Consider the following 26452-nt stretch of genomic DNA (forward strand, 5'->3'; position numbering starts at 1 on the left):
CTGGCTTTACATGCCTGGGAAAAGCAGATCTTGCCCTGGAAAAAACAGTTCGCACCTTTCCTGGCTCATTAAAGCTAATTTTGCAAATTCCGAATATCTCACGTGAACCTTCTAATGGGTTTTATCCGGCTTTGGTTACTGTGCTTTTTGTAAGAACTAGCTTCCTTCACTAACAGACCTCTTTCCAACGGAAGACTTTTGTTAGCTTGGAAGCGCTGAGCCTTCCTCTCCGAAGGTGAACTTTCTGGCTCTCTCCTTAGACAACAGCCATCTACGCCGCCGTCTACACCGCAGCCTCCACGTGCGTTCGCAGGCAGGCAGAGGCCCACAGGGCGTGGGAGAAGCGGCCAGCGCTGTCTCCTCCCCGGGCGGGGAGGGGCACGGCCTTGGCCACACCTCATCGTGATGGCCTGTGCATACAGCAGTCACTCAATAAATACGGACTGGACCCAGGGGGTGGGGATGGGGGACCCTGAGGTTTGGGGAATGAAGTGGCGAAGCTCAAGGGGGATGTTTCCTGTGCACCCTACAAAGTGGACAGGTTTGTCACGGACGGGAAATGACTGGAAAAGATGAAACCGTGCTCACAACTGAGGAAGCATGAAATGTTCACGAACTCAAGGGCTAGAGCCCTTAATAAAGGCAAGAACTCAGTATCCATCTTACGGCACCAAGAAGGGCACAGATCTGGAAGAGGAAAACTAAGAATAGGTTTTAAATTTAAAAACCTGAAGATCACACCTTAAAATGACTTTCCATGATTTGGGAGATTTTTAAAGTGGCATCTTGTAATAGAAAAAGAAAGCAAGAAAACATAAACCTGAAGTAAACATTCTCTGGTCAGAAATATAACAAATATTATTTCAAGTAAAATACAGTTTTAAATTGTTCTTAATTCTTTGTAGTTTGGATTCTGCGTTCCTGACAATGCTTCCTTCTCTGCTAGCAGAAAAAAACCTGTAGAGCTGACTCACGGCCACAAGTCAGCCTTCTCCCCGCTCAAGGCCAGCCCAGGCCAGGAGGTGTCTCTGCAAGACACTGAGCTTGTCACTGATGCCCGAAAGAGACCCCAGCAGCGTGAGTTGAGAATGTCATTAATCTAAGGTGAAGGTGTTGCTAAGGACCCTGTTCCCACACACGAGGCAGGGAGCAGGTGACCAGCCAGGACTCCGTCCAACGTGCAAAAACGCCCTGAAACGCAGAGCAGCAACTGCAGGTAGTTTTTAGGAGGTATTTCCACTCTGTGTTAAGGTAGGGGAAACTGGGAAGTGGGTGTAGCTCCACACTCCCACTCAGGCGGGAGTCATGACCCAAGCTGGGCACTGCGCGTCTCTGGGCCTCTCACAGCAGAGGATTTCCACTGCAGAGACCCTGCCACCCGGGTCACCCGGAATCACCTGGAGTCGTCTCTGGGTGTCATAGCTGGGGGTGCTAGCAGTGGCACTGAGAGGCCAGGGGTGTTGCTAAACATCCACAACACACAGGGCAGCGCCCCCATAACAAAGGATTAACCCGCCCAAAATGTCAACAGCGCCAAGCTTGAGAAACCCTGTCTCACAGTCTCTTTTCGGCTCCAAAATTCTATAACCTACATGTCTGTTGAGTTGAGGGGTAAATACTACTTCTTTGGGTATAAAGCTAACAAAGAGGATTGGAGGACTCGCTGAGACCAAGTGTAAACCAGGGTGAACTCAGGCCTCCTGTAACCAGACAGGTGGTGAGAAATCAGGCCTGTAAGACGTTTCCCTCCTCCACAGACGTCCGACACCAGTATCCCTCGTAGGAAGAGGGAATGGCTTTAAGTATCTTATCTCACGGGTCTGGAACGAGGCGGATTGCAGGACTCGGCTCTTCAGCTGACGCCCTGAACTGAGCAGGGACGTAACCCAGGAGAGCTGGGAGGCCAGACTCCATGCCTAATGCATGCGCTGTTTTAGCACTTTTTGGAAACTACACGCCCCTTGGGTCTAAACAGAGGCAGTGACTTGCTGAGTTCCTGAGGGCTTTCTTTCATTCTCTCCCCTACTTTCTCTGGACACGCCCGCAGCTGAGGGCGCCCACCTTCACGTGGCACCCTGGTTCCAGGACACGGGATTCCTGTGGATACTGAGGCCTCTATACTCACGTGACATTTTCTTGTCCTGAACTCATCCATTCTTCATAGCTATTTATCTAAAAAGATGCTTATTTTTAATGTAAACACACTGATTTATATTGGCAGCTCCTCTACTTAAAGATATGCTGGAATTTCCACTGAAACTTTTTATTATTCAAAGTTTGCTAGTGCAGGCCTGAAAATGTCCCCAAGCAAAAGAGGTCTAATCTTTTCTACAAATATCACTGAACCACTTTTTAAATCCAAGAATGTCAGATAATTTCTTCTTTACTCTTGAAACTTAAAACTGGATTTTTGTTTTTCTAAGAAAAAATCAGGACACCAATATGTACTTTAGATGAAATGTCTTTCCTACACAGAAAAACTAAATGTAAAAACTTGCTATCTCATCAAAATAAGGCATCAGGGAAGCTTTAATAGGAGAAAGTTCCTCTAAATTCGGTTTGTAACCTAAACAATCAGAGAACTATATATAAAATAGATAACTCATAAGGACCTGCTGTATAGCACAGGGAGCTCTACTCAATACTGTGCAATGGCCTGTATGAGAAAAGAATCTAAAAAAGAACGGATATATGTGTACGTATAACTGATTCACTTTGCTGTACAGCAGAAACGAACACAACATTGTTAATCAACCATACTCCAATAAAAATTAAAAAAAAAAAAAGAACCAGAGGACTAACAAAATCCTAGAACCCAAGGGGAATAAAGCCAAGAATGACACTGTTTACATCCGCATAGCATTTTATAATGTACAGGACCACTTTCACGTACAGTCTCACTTGATGTACCTAAGAGTCCTGTAAAGTGGGTATTTATCTATAGATAAAGAGAAGAGGGCTCGGATATATTAGGAGACAATTACAGCCTCAAAACTTGAAAGTATCAGAGGCCAAGGTAGAAACCAGGTCTTCTGACTCGAAATTATTTAAAATAACAATTAAGAAACATACAAATTAGGCCCTGGTTTCTCATCTGTCCAGGTTGTAATTTGTTTGAATAGAAATACGTGTCGGCCCCCGTCTAAAATGGCTAGTGAACCCCCTGCCCCTTTCCCAAACCACAACTAAGAACAGACACTAACCTCCCTGTGCTGGGCCAGTGCAAGGCCACGAAGGCAGCAGAGGGGAAGAAGAGAACAGTCTTACCTGATTATAGCTAAGGCGTCTACGTTCTGCAAATCTGAGGACACTGCTAGGATGAAACCTGGGGCCTTGGAAGGGGCCTCCTTGTAATGGAGGAGTCCAAAAGCCTACACTTGATAAGGTTCATTTTCCACTTGCCTCTGAGTAATTGAGGATTAAATGAATCGTAGTAAAGTAGTAATAGGAGTATTAGCAGCAGCGTCAACAGTTAGTAGTGACAGTAAATCTCTAAGACCCAGCACTGAGAGCGTATCATACCAGGCCCTCTGCTAAGCACTTAATTATGTAATTAATTTTAATTTTACTATACCGATCCGTGTAATTTTTGTTAGCACTCATATAGAGAACTTTTAATTTTAATTTTACTATACCGATCCGTGTAATTGTTGTTAGCACTCATATAGATAACTTTTAATTTTAATTTTACTATACCGATCCGTGTAATTTTTGTTAGCACTCATATAGATAACTTTTAATTTTAATTTTACTATACCGATCCGTGTAATTGTTGTTAGCACTCATATAGATAACTTTTAATTTTAATTTTACTATACCGATCCGTGTAATTGTTGTTAGCACTCATATAGATAACTTTTAATTTTAATTTTACTATACCGATCCGTGTAATTGTTGTTAGCACTCATATAGATAACTTTTAATTTTAATTTTACTATACCGATCCGTGTAATTGTTGTTAGCACTCATATAGATAACTTTTAATTTTAATTTTACTATACCGATCCGTGTAATTTTTGTTAGCACTCATATAGATAACTTTTAATTTTAATTTTACTATACCGATCCGTGTAATTTTTGTTAGCACTCATATAGATAACTTTTAATTTTAATTTTACTATACCGATCCGTGTAATTTTTGTTAGCACTCATATAGATAACTTTTAATTTTAATTTTACTATACCGATCCGTGTAATTTTTGTTAGCACTCATATAGATAACTTTTAATTTTAATTTTACTATACCGATCCGTGTAATTTTTGTTAGCACTCATATAGATAAATTTTAATTTTACTATACCGATCCGTGTAATTTTTGTTAGCACTCATATAGATAAATTTTAATTTTAATTTTACTATACCGATCCGTGTAATTTTTGTTAGCACTCATATAGATAACTTTTAATTTTAATTTTACTATACCGATCCGTGTAATTTTTGTTAGCACTCATATAGATAACTTTTAATTTTACTATACCGATCCGTGTAATTTTTGTTAGCACTCATATAGATAACTTTTAATTTTAATTTTACTATACCGATCCGTGTAATTTTTGTTAGCACTCATATAGATAACTTTTAATTTTAATTTTACTATATCGATCCGTGTAATTTTTGTTAGCACTCATATAGATAACTTTGACAGGAACACTATATATAGTCACTGGCTTGCAAAACAATCCTACAAAGTTATACGTTTTTCTGCTTTTTTATAGGTAAGGAGGTTGACCTGGACAAGTCCTACAGTGGAGCTGAGATTCAAACCTTGGTGTAGCTTACGTTCTTCCTGACGGACAGGAATTCAGAAAGGAAGAGATCGCTACAGGCTAGAGACCTAAAAAAGCCTTTACAGAGAGGTGTGTTGAGCTGGATACCAGGGAGTGAGTGGAACTGAACAGAAAGAGGGTGATCTGCGCTGGGGTAGATGGGCCGTGACAATAAAACAAATGGCGACACACAAGGACGATTCAGGAGACAGTGATGGAACACCTCTACAGAGCCCAAGCCCATGCTCCAAATTGCGTGATTTCCCTGAGTGAATACACTCTTAGGGTCAATTTTCTCTTTATGACATAGCCATTATCTTGTAAAAGAAAAGGAAAAGGCTACGTTTCTCTAGAACCCAACTCCTCTATGGAGAGGGCTGGTGTGGATGCCAAAGTGCCTCGTCTCCGCCACCCGAAGCCCAAACCCAGCGATTCTGCCGTGAAGGCAGCGCCTCTGCTGGAGCCCAGGACTTGTACAGCCCAGTCCTGCGGGGCAGGGCAGGAGAGCCAAGACAGGACCCCAGACTGGAGTCTCTGAGCGCCAGTTAAAGAGTCTTCCTCCAAGTTTTGTGAGAAGTAGCTTCAAAACTGGGAGCTGAGGGCTTCCCTGGTGGCGTAGTGGTTGAGAGCCCGCCTGCCGATGCAGGGGACGCGGGTTCGTGCCCCGGTCCGGGAAGATCCCACATGCCGCGGAGCGGCTGGGCCCGTGAGCCATGGCCGCTGAGCCTGCGCATCCGGAGCCTGTGCTCCGCAACGGGAGAGGCCACGACAGTGAGAGGTCCGCGTACCGCAAAAAAGAAAAGAAAAGAAAAGAAAAAACTGGGAGCTGAAAGGCGCTGCTCGCACAAGGACAGAAACACCAAAGTCCTAACACGTTTTACTCTGCACATAGAAAACGTACCTGCCGAGAACAGCACAGAAAGCAAATGTGTTAGTGGAAGAGGGAACAAAACACGAAAACGCACTCGTCCCAGAGAAAGTCACCAGCCTGAGGATGCCCAGGGGAAGCAGCCCTCTGTGCTGCAAACCACATGTAGGGGGCAGGGGAGGAGGGTCAGCCACGGGGCCACGGGAGGGTATTTGTTCTGGCTTCAGCAAGGGCCAGATCCCTCATCCAACGTCATGAGACGTCCTTTAGGCCTGTTCTCTCATCACCATTGCCTAGGGTAGAGACAGACAGACACAGACACGGACACCGAGGGAGATGGAAACGCAGCTCCAGCAAGGGTTTCTCTGTTTTTCCTGGGGCTTCACCCTGCACACCTCCTGGAGCTGTGCTGACACGACAGAGCACTGCAGAATCGCAGAATTAAGCATCTCTGAAGCCACATGCATACTTTGTTTTCCATTTAACTCAAAGTCTTCCCTCTGACCTACCCACAGAGTGAGCTAAACTGGAAATGTACGGAAATTACGACCAGATGCTTCACACGACAGTCACCATCCATAACACAGCCTCCCAGAAGTCAGGCTGGGACGGAGTTAAGGGAAAGAAGAAGTAACAGAATAATAAAAGAACACACTTGTATACCAGTCCTGAGCTCTGCATGCAGTCAGCATCTACTTCAGAAGACACACACTCCAGGGACCCTGGGCCCTCAAGGAGGCCTCTCAACCTGAGGTCACAAATGATCTTTTGGGGGTTGTAACCCCCAAAATGGTATATAAAATTTCCACATATGTACATGAAAGTACTATTTGGAAAAAAGGGCCATAACTTCCATCATCTACACGGTGTTCCTGACATAAACTACTCCACAGATGAAGGTCTGAAACAGGACCTGGTGAATTAAAGACACAAACATTTGTTCTTACTGAACCACTGCTCTAGAGGTTCACGGCTAACGTTCTCTACCGGCAGTGGACTTAAAAGCGAGACCAAATACGGTCAGAGTGAAAACTCCATATCTGACACTAGATATCAAACAACAGATTACCAACCCAACCAAATAGTGGTCTATTTTTTTCTTCCTGGTAAACAAACACAGGAACTCTTAAAACACTAGATCCAGTAAGTAAGGTTGTAGCAGATTAAAAAACAAAACAAACACAAAACCTGAGCTTCTGAAAGATGTAATTTCCTAACCTCTTGGAGTAGAAGAGGGCTTTAGACCAAGGTTACCCGGCTCTAAAAACTTCCAAACTTTCAGAAGAGGAAGACATTTCTATGAACTGGGCTTTCAAAACCTTCAAATGAATTTTCAATGAACAAATAAAGTAATTCAACGAATCAGTTAAAAATTCTCTTGTATTCCCATAAAACCACTTCTTTGGATCTGAAATTCACACTGAGTTATCTAACAGGGGAAAGAAATGTGAATGTGTTGGTGGTAGGGGAAGAGGAATGCTGCTTAAATTACTTTCAAGCGACTTGGATTAAAACCAATATTATTTCCCCAAGGTCCCCAAATGAATCACATGCAAAGCTGGGAAGTGGGTCCAGAGTTCCTGACACCCACGTGCGCTCCCTCCTCCACCCAGAAAAGGATCTGAGAGGCAGCGGACAGCGGAGCCTGGGATGGGTGGTCCCTCTCACCTCACCCTGTAGGCATCTGAATCCGAACACCTGGAGAGCTCTTCACCTGTCCTGTTACCAGCAGAGTGGGGAGCTGCTGTCCCAGACACCTGTATAGTGTGGGACAGCAGTAATTCTCCAAATTTTAAGTTGCTGCGTTTCAAATGATCAATGCTCATTACTCTTCAGATAAATCCACCCAAGGATGGGGATAACGGCTGTGCAGTTGGGTATATATATGTCTTTATAACAGGACAGCCCCATCCTGACAGCAGTGATGCTTAGCAAGACTCATTCAACCCCTTCCCCCAACCCTATCAGACCTTCGTGGGTGTATATGTGCTCTGAAAAAGCAGAGCCAATATTTTAATTTCATTTTATACTTGAAAAATGAAAACAAAAGCATTACCTTCAGAATATAAACTTTTAAAGGAAGGTGTGTGACCCTTAAGTTATATAGAAGGGGGCCTACGTTAGGTAAAGCCGAGGTTCTTGTTTCCAGCTCCAGCTGTGGGTTAGCTTCTCCAAAAGGCCTCGGCACTCCAACTTTGGAGAGCCCACGCAAACAAACTGCAGTTTTTACTGCACCTCTGGGCTCTCGAGAAGGGGGCGATCTTTAACGCAGCAAGTAAAATAGCTGTAGGCTGAACCCAGAAAATAATAGGATGGGTGGGGCGTGACCCTGAGGGTCATTAGGGAGACTGCGCCAATGGGCCAGCAGGAAGGCAGAGCTGAGCCTGAGACTTCCAAACACTGCCAGGCCCTGAAAGCCATCCCAGATGACCATGTCTCTCACACAAAGCGTCCCCAGATCTGCACAGATTGCGATCAACCAAACGTCATTTACGAGTAAAGAAAAACAAGTCACTCCAAGTAAGACTCATAAGAAACAACAAACATTAGATTTAGACCCCCAAGAACGTCAGATATTTGAAGTCTCACATGCAGAATATAAAACAGCTGTGCGTGAAATGTTTAAAAATAAAAAAGTAAGGGCTTCCCTGGTGGCGCAGTGGAGAACCCACCTGCCAATGCAGGGGACATGGGTTCGAGCCCTGGTCCAGGAAGATCCCTCATGCCGTGGAACAACTAAGCCCGTGCACCGCAACTACTGAGCCTGTGCTCTAGAGCCTGTGAGCCTCAACTACTGAAGCCTGGACGCCTAGAGCCCATGCTCCACAAGAGAAGCACCGCAATGAGAAGCCTGTGCACCACAACGAAGAGTAGCCCCCGCTCGCCACAACCAGAGAAAGCCTGTGCGAAGCAAAGAAGACCCAACGCAGCCAAAAATAAATAAATAAATGATAAAATTTATTTTTAAAAAAATAAAATTAAAAAGGAGTGAAAATGAGCAGGCAAAAGAAACCAGATTATAAAAAGAATCACGTAAACTTTTAGAAATGAATATAATGGGTTAAAAAAAAAACTTCATACATTGGTTAAATAACAGATTAGACATGGCTGGCAAAAGAAACAATTGTAAAACAAAACTAAATAAATAACCCAGAACAGCACAAAGAAAGAAGAACATGAAATTACAACAGAAAGGTTGACAGTCTTGGAAGATGGAAGACTGAATCTATCTAATCAGAGTTCCAAAAGGAAAGAGTTACGAAAATAGAAGCTGGGCAGTATTTGAACTCACACTACCTGAGAATTCTCCAGAAAGGTATAAAGTCACAGATACACAAAGTATAACAAACTAACAAGTAGAATAATTAAAAAGAAATGCACCCTAGACACACATAGTAACATTTCAGAACGCCAAAGAGAAGACAAGATCTTTAAAGTGGCTGGAGAAAGACAGGCTGATGATGTGACTGCAGGTTTCACAACAGGAACGATGGAAACCAGAAAGCATCCGTGTAATGGAGCCCAGGCTCCAAGTCAAAATAACTGTCAACCTAAAATTACATACCCAGTAAATCTATACTTCAAGAACAAGATGAAAATAAAGATATTTTCGGATATAAAGAAAAATGAATTCAACATCAAGAGACCTACCCTAAAGGGAGTGACTGTGAACTATTCTAGAAGCTTCCGAACTGACCTACCCTCTCCCGCCATCTTGAATATAATATCAGTCCAACACATGTAAAATCATTTGATCAGATCACTTCCTGCTTCAAACTGCCACATGAATTTCTAGAACCTACATAATAAGGTCCATGACCATCTATCTGGCTCCTCAACTTACCAGCTGTGACCTGGGCCAGGTAACTAACCTGCCTGAGCCTCAGGTTCAGCACCTGCAATGTGAGCCCTATAGGGACTGGCCGCTGACATGGGCTAAGACCCCCTAACGTAGCGCTCTCCGCAGTGCCTGGCAGCTGTTATTAGTTATCATTACGATAACTCATTGGTCCCAAAATACAACAGATGCATTCCCAACGCCACGGTATTTCCTCCACTTCACCGGCCCCTAACACGTCCATTCCCCAAAAATCTGCACTAAGTCAACCAAATTACTGCCCAAAGTCCAGCTGCTTCTTGAAATTTTCCTCTACCAGGCCAGCCCAAAGTAAGTGCTCTCACTTCTGAACACGTAAAACATTTACCCAAAGTGCTACTCTGTTCATTAACTACCTAAACTGTGTGATGTTTCTGGTCTGGGGAAGCGCTTATCTCAGCTGTCCCTGTTCTGCCTGTGGAAAGCTCTACTGCCATGAAAACGGAGATTTTTGCCTAATAATGATGGATTGGCTGATTGAGCTCCAGAGCCCTGATAGAGACACTTTAGAGGAAAAACATGGCACCAAATTGAAAAAAAAAAAGAAAAAAGGAAAGAAAAGGCAGTTGTCTTAGGATGTGCTGCATTCCTTGTAATCCTCCAGACAGCTGTACTTCATTCTAAAGACGTCAAATATTTTCCTTAGAGAAAGACATCCCACGAGGAAGTCCTGGTGGGCAGGAAGAAGTGATAAGGGAACTTCAGCTGTCAGCTTACTTCAGGAAACATCTTTCAGAGCCTGTTTCCCAAGGAAGTCAATTTGGCCTGGTATTTGTATCACCCAAGGCAAAGAAAACAGTCCCCCAGGAGCTGCCCGGCTGGCACGAACGAGGGGTCCAGTAAACACGGGCTGATGCCGAAAAGGCAGAGCAAAGCAGCTACTCAGATGATTCCGTTTGTTTGTTCAAAAAAGGAAGAGGCAGGTATTCTCATCAACCCTCCTTCAGTTTTCCAGCTAAGCACTCGCTGAGGATGCCACAGCTGGTTGCCCAACCCAAGAGCCAGGAACAGCAAATCTCTCAAATGGGTCACAAAGAATGCGTGATCAAACCCAACTCCAAGGCTGCCCGTCCTTCTTGCACTGCAGCTGACATTAATTCAGGAGCTAGAAAAAGCCACAATCACATGCTATCACTTTTAACTAAGTTTTCCCACTTTAAAAGAAAATCTTTACTAAGTGTCAAATTTTAAATTCCACTATTTTGTCTAGGAGGCCCCCAAAATGCAATTGTTTTCATTATATTAAAAAAATCCTTATCAAAGAAAACTTGGGGGAAAAAAAACCAAAAGAAATCAGTCAGAAAAACAAGAGAAAAGTAGAAAACAATCAGCCGTAAGACCTGGTGGTCCAGTGGTTAGGACTCTGCGCTTCCACTGCAGGGGGCACAGGTTCGATCCCTGTTCGGGGAACTAAGATCCCACATGCTGCACAGCACAGCCAAAGTATATAAATAATAATTTTTTAAAAAATCAGCCATAAGACCTGCTACTCAAAGACAGCACCTATCAACATTTTGGTTCACTATCTTCCAGATGTTTTTCCTCTAAGGAAAAGCTGTTTTGTGTAATTGGAATCCTATGGTGTATGACTGTGTTACTTAAATGACTCCACAAGCATTTCCCCATGTTTTTCTTCTTCATAGCCTCATATAACTACATAGAGTAGATGATGGAAAGAAGATGTTGAAAGTAAACCAGGTCGAGAAATGCCATTCTCATTCTTCCACAAAAACTCCTGTTTTTACTGTAGTAAAAACCAAGAATTTCCAAAAGTTTCTGGGGTCACTGGAGATAAGATACATAAAAAAGTGCTTGGACGCATAGGAAGTGTTTAAGAAATGTTAACTGACTTTCAAGTGACAAAGGCAATATTTACTATAGTCCCTGGAAAGATACAAAAGAAATTAAATTCAGCCTCTGTTCCCAATGAATTTTTAATAACACTGAGAAGATAAAATGCATTTACACCCAACAACTAAAGCCCAACATAATTCGGCATGCAATAATCCTGGCTCTTCAAGGGCTTGGGATGCCTTATTCCTTTCTGCACCCCTAGCATGAAGGACATATTACAGATACTCAGTAAATGTCTGTTGTACTGAACAGAACTACAAACTACAAGCTACGCTTCAGAGACAGTAAAGATCACTGTGAGCTGAAGTTGGGCAAAGCGGACAACGTGAACATGGAAGAACTTGATTTGAGCAATATTTTGCAGAAAGAAAGCTGAACCATAGAAGCCTTGGGATGCTGTGAAAATGAAAGATGGCATAAGAAAAAAATGTTTGTGTAGTCCTAATCTATTAACGAGTTAGATGTTTCTACACAAACAGCTTTGAAACCTCAGCTGTACATATTAACTACTCATGGGAAAAATAATATATATAACACATAGTAGATATTACTTAAAAACAAAGAAGACACACCACCAACACAAAGTACTACAGCATTCCTAGACATCAGAAACAAGGGCTAATTCTCAGGAAGCTTTGTGTGTGCCATGACATGTGGGAAAAGGCAGAAAATTAAGGCCTTAGATCTCCATATAGAGAACCACAGTGGATACTGTCCTTACTAAACTAGGTGTAAAAGAATGTGCTTACCAAAACTTTCTTTCAGGAACCCTTTAGACTCCACTGAAGCTATCTGCATGTACTGTGAGCATCCAGGGGGCAAACACAGGAGATGTGAAATCGGCTTCAGCCCTAACAGCATCACATTCACCACCTGATTATACACTTGTCTTAAAGAGAATCCAGTGTCATGACTAGGGTATCACTTAGCAGACTCCATACATCCTGACTTCATCCGCACACAAATTTTCCTTTGTTTTACTCCACTTGTGCTTGTGAAAAAATGCAAAGAATTTATGGAGAAGGAATTTGCTAAGATTACATCGCTAACAGCTGCTGGCTGGATTGTACTAAATCCACAGCCTCTTCAGTCACATTATATGGCCATCTCAAAAAGTGGGCTATTAATACAAATCTGGTTTCTTTCAAAAGAACTGATTTAAGCCTACCCCGCCAGGCTGCCTTAAGAGCAAGTTTCCCAGAGCTTGGGGTTGGGTGTGTGAACACTGTCTGTAGGTACCGCTGCAATTACTTGTGATTAAGAATCTCTAATAGCTGCCCATTCAGTCTCCCCAGCCTGAAGCACTCAGAACAAATGCCTTCAACAGGCCCTTCAGGAATGAACAGCTGATCTGAAGCGCTGCATGCTTCAGGGCAGGTGGTCCTTGTTTTTCTGAACACACACGTGCACATGCATGTCTGATAACGCTTATATCAGTCAGATATAATTAATTCAAAAGACTGAAAACAACACAAAATAGGTCATTTAAAAATGTTTCAGAGGTCCAAACATATGCAAATGGAAAATTTACAACTTTTTTCAAAAATGTCCTGGAAATTATGATTTTCAGATTTTGCTAAACTTTCACACACAAATTGTCTTACCCCAAGAATACACAAACTGTAACTGTTTTAACTCTAAATGAAGCACTTCTCTAGGACATCAAAAGATTTGGAAACCCAACAATAATTACCACATAATCATTCAAAAAAGACGTGTGGTATATAACATTTGCAAAGATGAATTGCACCTGTCACCAATTCAACAAAAGAATACTTTATCTACAAACCACGCAGTGTTGAACATTTAAAAATCTGGTTAAAATGATCCATAACAAGAACTCCATGTCAAACAGAATAGTACAAGTAACCAAAAAAATGGATTAACACAAATGGTTGATTTCCACATCTGAAACACATGGGATGTCACCCTGAGCAAGTTACTGAATCTCTCCGTACTTGTTTCTTAGTCCACAAAATGGGCAAAATGATACTAACAACCTTTTAGAGTTATCAATATTAAATTAATACATATTAAATTTTTATAACAGAGCCTGGCAAAGGGTCGCTAATAAAGAATGTTTGTATTATATCAGGAACCAGATTTTTTTTAAAATGCGAACACGCCGTAAATAATAGCAATTGAAAAGTGTAATCATGAAAATAAAAGAGACACAGCTGTGATGCCCTGTGACCAAATACAATTTTCAAGATATTACTGTATATTTAGAGCATAAACAAATAACAGAAAAGAGCTCCCTACTAAAAATGATAGCTACATCCCTTCAAAGTGTATTAATACATCCTACCACCTCTATTCTTTGTCATTAGTGCTATTTTGCAAAACTGTGATTATTCCTCCTGTGTTCTACAGGTGAATACCAGTCCTTAGCGTTAAGAAAGGCACACAAGTAGCCCCTCCGGGATACCAAAATAAGAAGTTAATGGGGACTTTCCTGGCGGTCCAGTGGTTAAAAAAAAAATTAAATTAAAAAGAAAATTTTAGAAAATAAGTTAAGGGGATGTGAAGGCCTTAGCATCCACTAGTTTTACTAACAAACCACCAACCTGAAACTCATTCCTGAACTAAACTGCCAAATGTTTCTGCGATAAAAACTGCAAACTCTCATGTGAACAGATCTCAATAGGGAGTTGTTCCAGTCTGTGAATAGGACACTGTCAGTGTGACCAACAAAGCCGGGAGGGGACATTCCTGACACCCCTGTCCCCTGGCTAGCCTTTGATCATTCATCTCTCCCAACCACACGTTTGTGGAAACCACTTTCAAGCACAGCATAGGGACAACATCTACTCCCTGAACTTCGCCCTCATCACAGAGTCCTGCTCCCCGGCTTCTGCCCGGACCCTCACTGTTCACGCCACCCCCGAGGACCACCCCCCAATGAGCCTCCAACACAGAAGCCTTTGTTTTCCTAGTACGCCGCCCACCCCACCCCCAAACAGTCACTTGGGGCTTCGCTGTGTATACTCTGGCAAACATCACGGGATGCCGATGGCAACTAAGCAGACCACAGACCGACCCGAGAACGGGGGGGAACTGCTGATGCCCCAGGCGAGGCTGGCGCGGCGCTCGGGACCCCGGGTCTGAGTGTCCCTTACTCCTGAGGGCAGACTTCGGGCTCAGTGCTCTCTCTGGACTCTGCTCTGAGGACTACGTGGGACCGCGGTCTCGAGCGCCTAGCGCGCGCCCACGGCCCCCAGCGTGTGGTCTCGCCGTCCGGCTGCCCGGGGCCTCCAGCCGGGGGTTGGGGGTGTTGGGGGGGGGTGTTGGGGGTGGGCTGGGGGGAGGAAGGACAGACCAACGCACCGTCCGAGCCGCCCCCGGGCCACTCCAGGGCGGGCTGCAGGGCTGGGCGCCGGCGGGACAAAGGGGACCGGGAACGGGTCGGCTTTGTTCGAGGAGTGATGGAGCGCAGGGCCACGGGCCCCGGGCCGGACCCCGCACCCCGGGACGCCCTGCACCCAGACCCCCAGACCGCCAGGATTCCCTACCTCTGGGACCCCCGACGCCCGCACCTCTTCCCCGGCCCGCAACCCCTACCCCGACCCGGGGCCCGCACCTCTGGGGCCCCCGCACCTTCGGGGCCGCTCCCTGCCCCTCCCGGACCCCCACATCCCTGACCCCGTACATGGCCGGACCCCCGCATCCCCGGGATTCCCCTCCCTGAACCCAGGACCCCCCGCACCGCCCACTCCCGGGCCCCCGCGCCCGCCCCCCACTCCGCCCGGACCCCTCCGGCCGCGCCCGGCGGAGGCCCGCGGACTCACCCCGCAGGAGCAGCAGCAGGGCGAGCGCGGGCCGCCGCCTCAGCGCCATGTCGAGAGCAGCTGAGGGGCCGAGGGCCCGCTCCCGGCGCAGGCGCCCTGCCCGCGGCCCTGCGCCCGCCCCGGTCACCATAGCGACCACGGCGGCGCGCCGTCGCCATGGTGCACGGGAAGCCCGAGACGAGTCTGGTTGCTATGGAGGCAGGGATGCTCTGGACCGGGATCCCGGGGTCTGTTTCAAAGAATTTGGTGGAAGGAGGTGAAGGAGCGCGTTCAAGAGTGGGCGGGGTTAATTTCCACATCTATAAAATGAATCCGTCACTACAGATCCGGGAAGGAACGCTCCATTAAAATTTGAGAAATGAAGTGCTTCTTATTTTACAAATAAGGATGGAGCCCAGTTACTGTGGAAGCATTATTGCCTGCGCCTCTTTTGGGGCCCAGACTGTAAATGTGATGAGAGGGGAAAGCGCTGAAATCTGTATAAAACATAAGCAAGACGTGCATTATACAGTACATAAAAGTGATGTATTTCTAAAATAAACATAGTCCTTCGTTTCTGTTTTAGATCAAAAGCATGATGGTATACCAAATAGTTTGTTATGCAGAAAAGCAAAATAATTCTTTGCTCTGATTTCTGAATATTGGGAAATGTTAAGGTTAGGGAGGAAAAATGGAACAGAATCTTTTGAGGACCAACATACAAGATGAAGAGGATTAAACATACTGGAAATTGGACTCAAGGATGCAGGAGATCTTGATACGTTTAATACTGTGGGAAATTATTTTATTATTTATTTATTTGGCTGCATGGGGTCTTAGTAACAGCACACAGGATCTTTGTTGCTGCGTATGGGATCTTTAGTTGCGGCATGTGGGATCTAGTTCCCTGACCAGGGATCGAACCCGGGCCCCCTGCATTGGGAGCTCTGAGTCTTAACCACTGGACCACCAGGGAAGTCCCACTGTGGGAAATTCTTGAAATAGCTTGTTTTACATCCAACGTAGAAAGTACATCCCTAATGCTCCAGGAAGCAACAGAGTCAAAACAGAATTCTCAGTATAGTTATTAGTGAAATATGACAGAGTTTCTTTCCAATGACTAATATTTTTTAATGTTTAACTTAGGGACTTCATTTTTCATACAGTCACCCTACTTTTTTTTTGTTTGTTTGTTTTTCTGTGGTACGCGGGTCTCTCACTGTTGTGGCCTCTCCCGTTGCGGAGCACAGGCTCCGGATGCACAGGCTCAGCGACCATGGCTCACGGGCCCAGCCGCTCCACGGCATGTGGGATCTTCCCGGACCGGGGCACGAACCCATGTCCCCTGCATCGGCAGGCGGACTCTGAAGCACTGCGCCACCAGCGAAGCCCAACCCTAGGGTTTTTTGTTTTGTTTTTTAGTTTTTACAAAAGTAGAATTTTGTAAGTGTGTATATATGTATATATATACAGGGACTTCCCTGGTGGCACAGTGATTAAGAATCCGCCTGCCAGTGCAGGGGACACGGGTTCAAGTCCTGGCCCGGGAAGATCCCACATGCTGCGGAGCAACTAAGCCTGTGCGCCACAACTACTGAGCCCGCACCCTAGAGCCCGTGCTCTGCAACAAGAGAAGCCACTGCAATGAGAAGCCCGCGCACTGCAATGAAGAGTAGCCCTCGCTGGACACAGCTAGAGAAAGCCCGCGCACAGAAATGAAGACCCAATGCAGCCAAAAATTAATTAATTAATTAAAAAAAAGTATGTATACACATATATAATTTACTATAATAAATTATGAATGCCAAGAAACATGAAATAGATTGACATTGTTGACAAGGATATGTTTCAACTGTCATCACTATATGGTCTTCTTTATGACTTTGTAACTGCTCACACTTTTGAAAGTGTGAATTAATTACATTCCTCCAAATCTCATAAAGACAGAATAAAAATATTGAAATAACTCCATCACCTATTGTGTTTCTATTGTCTTTCCTTTACTAAACCTTCTTTCTGCTCTAGTTTACCATGTTCCCAAGTCACAAGTAAAAATTGTTTTATGGTGATGGTCTGTCCCGTCACTAAACACAATAGAGAAATTAAAAACAGTAGAATTCTACTTGGGCTCATTGACTTTCCTCCTGCTCTCTCTTTGCTCCGCCATTCCCTTTAGCTCCCTTTATATGCTCCCTTTATATTCCCTTTATATGCTCAGGCATGTTTGCCATTGTGGTGACCCGGGAAATATGAGGTGGTGTCTGATTGTGGAAAGAGCAGTTTTCAGAATCAGTGCCTCTTTTCTCCTGCTGAATTTCCTGTGTTTGCGTTGTGAAATTGTTCTGTCTGTTAAATGGTCTTTTCCGCTAGGGAATCTTTTGAAACTCAGAACAAGATCACAGAGAAAGGCTCCATGAAAATTCTATATGGAGCAGAGGTTCCTATGAGAGTGAATGCAGGTGCTTCGTTGTAAAACACTGATTTTCCTCCACAGATGGAGTACACATGTCATGACTAGTGGCTGAGACAGGATCCTGGAATGGAGCCTAACTAGTGACACGGTAGGAGGCACTTGACTGTCAAGTGATCTGCTTCTCCTTACGATTTCACTGTTCTCTGGAGAGCTCTGGCCCTGTGCAGAAAGGCGGCAGAGCCCTGGACGCATTCAGTGAGCAAGGCTGTGGAGTCTGTGCTTCTATCGCCACATTATCCAACTAACCACGCTTGTTTCTAATGGTGGCTTACTAAGGAGAGATACACGTCTTAAAAGAGCTCAGGGAACTAAATATATTTGTGCTAAACTTGAACAAAAGCATTTGCAATGCTTTTCAAACCAAAACAAAGTGCAAATCAAGTAGCAAACGGGGAGTGGAATTTTCCTTCGAGACTTGAAATCAAGCAGGACCCTGTGGGGTACCCCCAGGTACAAAAGCCTTTCCATGTCCCCAGTTTCTTATTTGTAGTGTTGACTGAAAAAAAATGCACAACCTAAAAGTTGACAACCTAAAAGTTGACAATTGGGTTTCATTTGGTGGACTTGCTGAGGACTTAAGCCTGGGTGGCAGCCTTTCCGATAGCTCTGAGGCACTGCTCCAAAGAGGTGAGGGAAGAGCCAGGATATATAGGAATTTTTGCAACAAAAACCACATGGTCAGAACAGCAAGAGATTACTGTTAGTTAAAGAAAAACCGGACATCTCAAATTAATGAATTAAGTGCTTTTCTGCATATAGGAAGATGCAAGAGTCTGGACTTACTGAAATCATTCCTTTGATACGCTCCTTAACTATCTAAGGCCAGTATCCTGTTTTTCTCCCTCCTGAGTCCCTTCAGGGTATACAGTTGGGGGCGGCTGCAGTGGCTGAGGGCTTGATGGCCGAAACATCCTTTGTTTACTGATATGGCGGGCCGACATTCTTCGTCCACAGCAGGGAAAAGGCTTCAGCCTCCTAGACCTTCCCTGAGTTCCAAAGGACAGATGCAAATGGTTACTAATTAGAGAAGGGGGGGGCTGCAGAGACAAGGGAGGAGCAGCTGAGAAACCATAGTGCTTCCATAAAGAGGGGTCCTGTTTCCTTAAGGGATTTACATTACAATATGTCTTTGAGTTCTTCAGCAGGAACCAGGGCCCCCACCAGGTGGAGGATGGTAATTTCAGGCTGAGCACAAGATTCCTGGGGCACTGCCCTGTTACGTCCCCACCAACCAAACAGAAGGAAGTCACACACCTTGAAGTCCTCACCCCCAATTTGGCCTTTAAAAACTGTTCCCCAAAAACCACCTGGGAGTATGGGGGTTTTGAGCACAAGCCACCCATTCTCCTTGCGTGGCCCTGCAATAAACCTTTCTCTGCTCCAAACTTCAATGTTTCGGTTTGTTTGGCCTCACTGTGCGTCGAGCACACGAACTCGGGTTCAAAAAAAACTCACCTCCAAACAGACTGGAGAGATGCTGGAAGCAACATGGGGGGACATGGGCTCTGGAGTCTGAAGGACAATGATTCCAATTCTTGGTTCTTGTAAACTTGGGAAAGTTGCTTAACTTCTCTAAGCCTTGGATTCCTTGTCTGTAAAATAGGGATAACAATACCCACCTCAAATGGTCATTTTGAAGATCGTGTGAGATAAAGATTTGGAGCATACCAGGTGCTCAATACATGTTTGTTGCCTGGACCCCTTCCCTTTCCTACTATTTTGGTTCAGATTGGGCAAAATGGTATAACAGTCCTGGAAAGTCTTGATAAAGAAAAGAAACAAGTCTGCAGATGGGTCAGAAGGAATGAGAAGCAGAGAGGGAGTTTTACATCAAAGTGTGTTTATTCTTTTCGTGTTGATGCCGAATTCAGCCTCTGTACCCCAACACTGAATTAAATCTCAGAGACAGAGCTTTGGCTGAAGTAGAAAAGCATAGCTTTATTGCCTTGCCAGGCAAAGGGGGCCACAGTGCGCTAATGCCCTCAAAACTGTGTGTCCCAACCTGGAGCGGGTAGTGCGGAGTTTTATAGTGATGGTTCAAACAGGAGGGTGTGATCAGCTGGTGGACATTCTTCTGCAATCAGAAGAATTGGTGGTGAGGTAATCAGGGGTCAAGGTCATCAACCTGGCTCCAACTGGTCTGGGGTCTACGTGCTTGTGGGCAGCAGACAGTTAACTTCTCCCACCTGGTGGGAGTTTCAGTATCTGCAAAACAGCTCAAACACATTGTGATGTGCATCCCCTGAGGGGGCACCAGGACCCTGCCTCAAGGCTGCACTGTTGTCTCCTGACTGCTCCTCCCTTGTCTCTGCATCCCCTCCCTTCCCTGATTAGCATCTGTTTGAACCTGCCCTTTGGAACTCTGGGAAGGTCTTGGAGGCCGAATGAAGCCTATTTCCGGCAAACAAGAAATGGGGGACACAGGAAGACTTTTGTGCCCTGGAGCCCCACAGGGTCCTGCTCGGTTTCAGTGTGACTAACTTCTGAAAAAGTAACAGGACTGTGCTTCTCCTTTGCTGTGCATTCTACACCAGAGCAACGACCTGAAGTCAGCCTCCGGGCAGGAGAGAGCGGGATCCACTGACCGGGAAGTCACTGACCCCAGAGCCTCCCAGTAAAGCACGCCCGCTGGGTTGATCCAAGGTTCTGTGGCTCCAGGTTCCCTCTCGTCAAGTCCCAACTTCTTGCAGTATTTCCAACTCTGTTCTCGCATATTTGTCTCATCTACCATCTTCTCTTTCTCTTCAATGTCTTTCCTTCGTTTTTTTTGAATAGAAGGACACCTCTCCATAACCTGAGGAAACAGTATGTGGACTGAAGAAAAACGCACAACCTGGAAGTTGAAAGTTATGTTTTATTCGGGACCTTACTGAGGTCAACAGCTGGGGAGACAGCCTTGTAGATAGCTCTGAGGGACTGCTCCAGAGAAGTTTTTGCTGAAAAAAAAATCACATGTAGTGATCACATGTAGTCCAACGTCAAAAGATGACTGCTAATCACAAAAGTAAACAGACATCTCAAATGAATGACTTTAGTGCTTTTCTATGTATGGGAGGATGCAAGAGTCTGGGCTCATTGAAATCAGTCCTTTGATGTGCACCTTAACTAGGGCCTGTATCCTTTTCTCCTCCATCCTGAGTTCCTCTCAGGGCTCACAGCAGGGTGGGCTACAGTGTCTGATGGCTTGCTGGTGGGCAGCATTCTTTGTTTACTGAAATGGCAGGCAACAATTTTTTTGTGTGCAAGTAGCAGACATCCCCTTTAACGATAGAGTAGGGGGTCCCCAGAGAGAGAGAACCAGGCATGGCTTTCTAGACATAAGAGAAGGCATTTCTGGCCTGAGCCATTTTGTGATCGAATCTTGGCCACAGCGCTTGCCCTTGAACAGGTCTCAGTAATCAATGCTCTCAGGGAAGTAAGGGAATGTGGGAACACAGGAAAAGCAGTCAAGAAACAACAGCTCAGAAGTAGAACAGAGTCCCATTTCCTCTTCAAGGGCTACATATAACATGGGATCCAGTCTCTGAGTTCTGCAGGAACTAAGGCCCCCACCCAGGAGGAGGACAGAGCAATGATGTGGACCCTCAAGTGTGGTGACCTTTGCCCCAATTCTATGCTGAGTTTGTCTCTGCTCAAGCCCCTTCATGAAGATGCATGTGACCCTTAGGGTAAAACTTCCCCAGTTTTGCTCTTCGGGGAGACACTGCTTCGGGAAAGATCCCCTGTGTTCTCCTTACTTGCTGCAAGTAACAAATCCTCGCTTCTCCCACTCTTTGGCTTGGTTGTGTCTTCTGGCTCCACACCCACCAAGAGGTGAACCCCGTTTTTCTGGGGTAACAGCCAGACATGCTGCTTATGCTGGATTAAGAAGCAAAGTCTGCCCTTTGATTTATTTGCACGTTCCTCTCCTTCGTAGGGGTTCACTCGAAAAAGGTCATATTAATGCTAAAGTTTGGGCTTACGGTGGCTTCCTAGAGAGAAACATTTTTAAGAAGCGATTGAGCAGGCCTTACACGTTTCACCCGAAGGAGGCTCTGTGCCATGTGCTAGAGTGTGTCGGTGTGTGTGTGTGTTTAAGTAAAGATATCATACATGCTGTGGGTGAAAGAAAGAGCCCCTCCCCTCTGCCCAGGGTCAGCATCAGTCAGGACCTCTTTATTCACCAGTGTACAGGCAGCCATGGCACCACCAACAGGGATGGACAGCAACATGGCCACGAGGAAGCCTGACATAGGAGTTGCTTCTCCCGGGCTGAGAGCCCTAAGAATTAGGAATCCCAGCTCCCTGTCAGGGTGTCAGCCTCAGCACCTTCTCTGAGAAAGCAGAGAAACAGGGCTTGGCTGAGTGCCAGGTTGCCAGGGAAGAGGGGTCAGGGATGCTGATAAACAACACTCCCCATCGCCTTCCAGAAGGACATCTGCTGAGAGAGAAAACAGACCAGCTCTTTCTTTCCCTCCGCTTGGTCTCAAGAACTTTTCCACTGACCTGGAGAAAAGTGAGAAACTTTTCCTAATCTATGCTCCAGGGCTGGGGACACGTGTGCGACCCGGTTGTCCTGAAGCAGAGCCAGGAGCACCTGTGGGGGTGAGAAGACGCAGGGCAGACAGGCACCTGCAGCCCGTGGTGCTCCAGTCGTGTGCCTCCAGGATGCCCCAACCGATGTGTTTGCAGACTGGAGATATTTTTATCCCAACCCTCCAATGAGACCTAATTTTCTCTTCACACAAATGGTACGACGGAGTGTTTACTTCCTGGAGGCACCGGAGAGAGACCAGGGTGCCCTCTTCTGCTGCAGGAAGGCTGTCTGCCTTGGAGTCCCTCCGGGGGTCAACCCCTCCTCCAGGGTTTGGGGTTAGGGGAAGGAGCTTCTCCCTGCTCCTGCTATGATGTTTATCTTGGGGTCTCTGTCCACAGGGGCCAGACTCCAGCTGCTCAGCCTGGGGCCCGTCTGTCTCCTGCCTCAGTTAGGTACAGACTCCTGGATATACATTCAGTTAAATTTAAATTTCTAAATTTAATTTCTAAATTTCTCAGTTATGAAAATCTATCAAATGCATTTTCTTATTCAATTAGTGTTGAAAACTAAGCATTTGCATCTGCTGTGTATCTTACTTACAGTTCGACGAGGGTGCCAGGTTGTCTCACATTTACGTATGGATGCCGGTTTCTATTTAAGTATTTCATTTATTCTCACGTGCTTCAATAGTATTAACGGGTGGCAGGTCCACATAAACAACCCAACCTGCTGGTGCTCTTCAGAGGGTTATAGCAGATTAAAAAGCAATATATGCAGCTGTTTGGGAATTTGGTTTAATAAAATACTCAGTAAAATGTAATGCACCACTCTACCTACAGCTCCATAATCTATCTGATGACGTTAATTGTGTCTGTCTATATGCTTTACAGTACTTTAACCTTAGCTTCATTTTAGATATCAAGCTCTTTGATTTTTATCACTTGCAAAGTTATCATCAAAAAGCATTGCTTTGTATACATTTTAGCAGATTAGTTTGTGTTGATTATTTTGGAACACTTACGTTATGTCTTATCTAAATACGGGTTTTAAATATAGGTAAAATCGAATGTACTTCTTTTTAAAAGTGTATCATCTTTCTTCATAGAACAATACCATTTTTAACTTCTAAAGAAGCATTTTAAAGTGTTGTATCTTGGAGATATATTGTAATAAAATGTATGATTAAGTCAAAGCTCAAAAAAAAAAAAATTTCCAGGTGTGGGATGTGAACTTACACCATCTCTCAGGGTGTGGGAATCCCCAAACCCCAAAATTAATGTAAAACTTGTTCTCACAGTGGGGAAACCTTGGGGCAACCAGTTGAAGCAAACTGACAACTCTTCCTGTAAAGGCCCCACAGAATAAACAACCTGGCAAGGATGCTAAGCATGCTTTACAAGCTCCGGAGAAGACAGCTTGCCTCAGAGGCAGCCCATGACCAGCGGGAGACTCCCCCCAAATCCTGAGATAATGAAATAATCCAAAAGAGACAACAAAATAAGTTGCCCTACAAAGTGCACAGAGATAACAGGACTAGAAAAATATGGAGGAATAAAAGGGCACCGGAAGGACTAAGAAGACAAGAAAAAGAGCCACAGAGAGTTTCTGTTAACGCAAGTTCGTGTGCCCGATTGCGTACAGCGAGGCCAAACAAACTGAAACGTCAGAGTTTGGAGCAGAGAAAGCCTTATTGCAAGGCCAGCCAAGGAGACAAGGCAGCTCATGCCCTAAAAAGCCCTGAGCTCCCTGAAGGGTTTTGGCAAAGCACTTTTAAAAGTTTGGGGTCGGGGGGCAGGGGAGGTGACGCAGGGTATGTGATCAGCTTGTGCACAATTCTCCGACTGTCTGATGGGGAGGGAGCAGGGAGGTGTCACAGGGGTGAACATTATCAGTCCTTAGGCCACAGGAGGCCTGGGGCTATGTGCTCAAGGTCGCCAAGGAGTTAACCTCTTCCATTTGTTGGACAGGGGTAGGTTTACATCTGCAAAACAACTCAGGAAATGTGCCTCAAACACTATTATCTAGGTACTTCAGAGAGGAGCAAAGCAGAGGATCTGGGGGAGGGCCTGTCCCGGGAAGGCCCCCATGGGGTCCTGCTCACATTTCTAGGAATGAAACATTTAGGGGGGAAAAAAAGAACTCAGTGGATGAATTGACAGTTGACTGAAAGAAAATTAGCAAAGTAAGAGATCTTAGGAAATTACTCAGGATGAGGCACAGAGAAGTAAAGACATGAAAATGTGAAAAAGATGTTAAGATATGCACTAGAGGATAAGAATTGTAGAGGAATAAAATAAGAACAAGGAAAAAGCAGTAATTGAAGAGATAATGGCTCAGAAATTCCAGAATTGATGAAAGACATGAATCCTTAGTTTGAGGAGGTATCCCACATGATAGCCCAGGATAAAGAAATGTCTCCTTTTTGTTTAATCACCCAGCCACATGGACCATCCCTAGACATAACAGGGTGAAGTATCAGAACCCAAAACTAGAAGAAACATCCCGAAATTAGTTACGTTGAAGAGATGGGCTATTTACAAGGGAACAACAGCAGCAATAGTAGAGGCTGGAACAAAAGGAGAAAACTGCCCCCAAGAGCTGAGGGAAACGAGGAGTCAGTCCAGGATTCTATCTCCCAGTAAAACAGGGCTCAAGAGTAAGGGTAGAAAATGTGAGAGCAGATCAGCTGCTCATGTGCTGAAAGAGATGCTCAAGGATGCTCTAAAAGAAAAGCATAAAAGGAAAATGAGGAGACAATCCAGAAGGAAGCAACGGGATGAAAGAAGCAAAGATGAGCCAAAGCTTTGGTAAAAGCAGGTGGGCATCTGCAAGTAAGCACTGGCTCTAAAAACACGTAACAATATAATAATAATAGTAACCTATCCCGTGAATTTTGAAAAATAAAGCCAAACTACTAGACACTAATAACATAAAAACTAGGGGTAGAAGACACTTAGAGCGTAGGGAGGACACTTAATGTTTAAATTAGACTTAAAATTCGAGCATATGGAGCTGGAACATTTAGGGGGTGCTCCTTAAAAGGAAAGAAGTTCTCAACTTCCAGATCAGTGGAGCAGGTGAAGGGGTCTCCAGCAAAGGTCCTTGGATGGCAGGCTGAGCTTTGCACCACATCCCACGGGAGACGGGAATTACAGAAGGCTTTCTAACAGGGGATCGAGCCCCACCTTACACTCCCGACACACCCTGGGCAGAATTAAGCACTTACACCGTGTTCCAAAGCCTCTTGGAGGGTATCTCTGAAATAGCATCTATCACAGTATGTCATTATTTATGTGCACATGTATATAGCATGAAACTGTCTTTCTTCTGGTCTGTGAACTCCTGAAGGGAAGAAACATTTCAGAAATCTAAGTTAGCTATCTTTTATGGGAATGGTGAGGGTCTGACACCAGCAAGCCTTCTGTGAGTAGCAGAGGGTGTCGGCTCTATGCTCCCCCAGCTTCTGTTCCCTCCCTTGGGTGGCCAGCCCACCCCTCTTCAGGGCACTGCCTGGGGCCCCCGGAGCACTCTGCACCCTGCTCAGGGAGCCCAGTGCCTGGGAGTCAGTGTCCCAGGTGGGGAGGGGCTTCTTCTCCTAGGATGAGGCCCAGCTCCCTGGCTTTCCCTCCAGGCTCCTCTAAGGATGGGCTGGGGCTGAGGCTTTGCCTGAAAGGCACATTTTCTCTCCCCACCCTCTGACTGCCCCCTCCGGGGGGGGGGCACTCTCTTCCACACAAATCCTCATCACCTTGAGTCTGCTTCCCACGCTACCCGGAAGGAGGCCAGGGTCCTCAATCACAAAGCACTGGGTCTGGGCTCAGGGCATGCTGGCTCTGACCCAGCCACCATCGCAAGTTCAAGTCTCTCCAGCTCTTTTCTTTCCTCCCCTCCCCCTCCCCGGCCTCTCTCCCTTCCCTTGCCTCCCCCCTCCTCCTCCAACCTCCCCCCAACTCCCCCACCTTCCCCCACCCCATCTCCTCTTTTCCTTCCTCCAGGAGCAAATCAGCCACCATCTTCTCGGGCTGGGCTGGGCGGGGAGCAAGGATGCCCGGAGTCGTCCACTGAGCAGGCAGTCCTGGGTTAAATTCTCCCAGTTCTCTGGGTTTGTTCTCCTAATTCTTTCACGGGCGTGGATCGCGTGGTCTCCCGTGCTGTGATGATCTACGGGAAACAAGGGACACGGACTTTGGAAGAAGGAAAAGGAAAGGGCACACGTACAGTGGATGGGTGTTCTATGCAGCTCGGTGGAGAAAGTTTTCCAGCCACCACGTCCTCCTCCTGCCCCTGGCTGGACGCCCGGTCGGCGGATGCAGGGAGGCCGGTCCGGGTGG

At 45.5% G+C, this 26452-nt stretch overlaps 1 protein-coding gene across 1 annotated transcript in view; it reads right to left on the reverse strand.

The window, feature by feature from the left end:
• The window catches only part of JAM3 (junctional adhesion molecule 3), a 59738-nt gene extending 44455 nt beyond the window's left edge, over positions 1-15283 (reverse strand). Inside the window, exons 1-2 of the mRNA XM_065881556.1 lie at positions 14946-15283; positions 14693-14841 (exon numbers count right to left, since the gene is read on the reverse strand). Coding sequence (XP_065737628.1) covers positions 14693-14841; positions 14946-15283 — 487 coding nt within the window. The remainder of the gene's footprint in view (positions 1-14692; positions 14842-14945) is intronic.
• Between the last annotated feature and the right edge of the window lie 11169 nt (positions 15284-26452).

The sequence above is a fragment of the Phocoena phocoena genome, chromosome 8 (assembly GCF_963924675.1).
Source record: "Phocoena phocoena chromosome 8, mPhoPho1.1, whole genome shotgun sequence".
In the NCBI taxonomy this organism is placed as follows: Eukaryota; Metazoa; Chordata; class Mammalia; order Artiodactyla; family Phocoenidae; genus Phocoena; species Phocoena phocoena.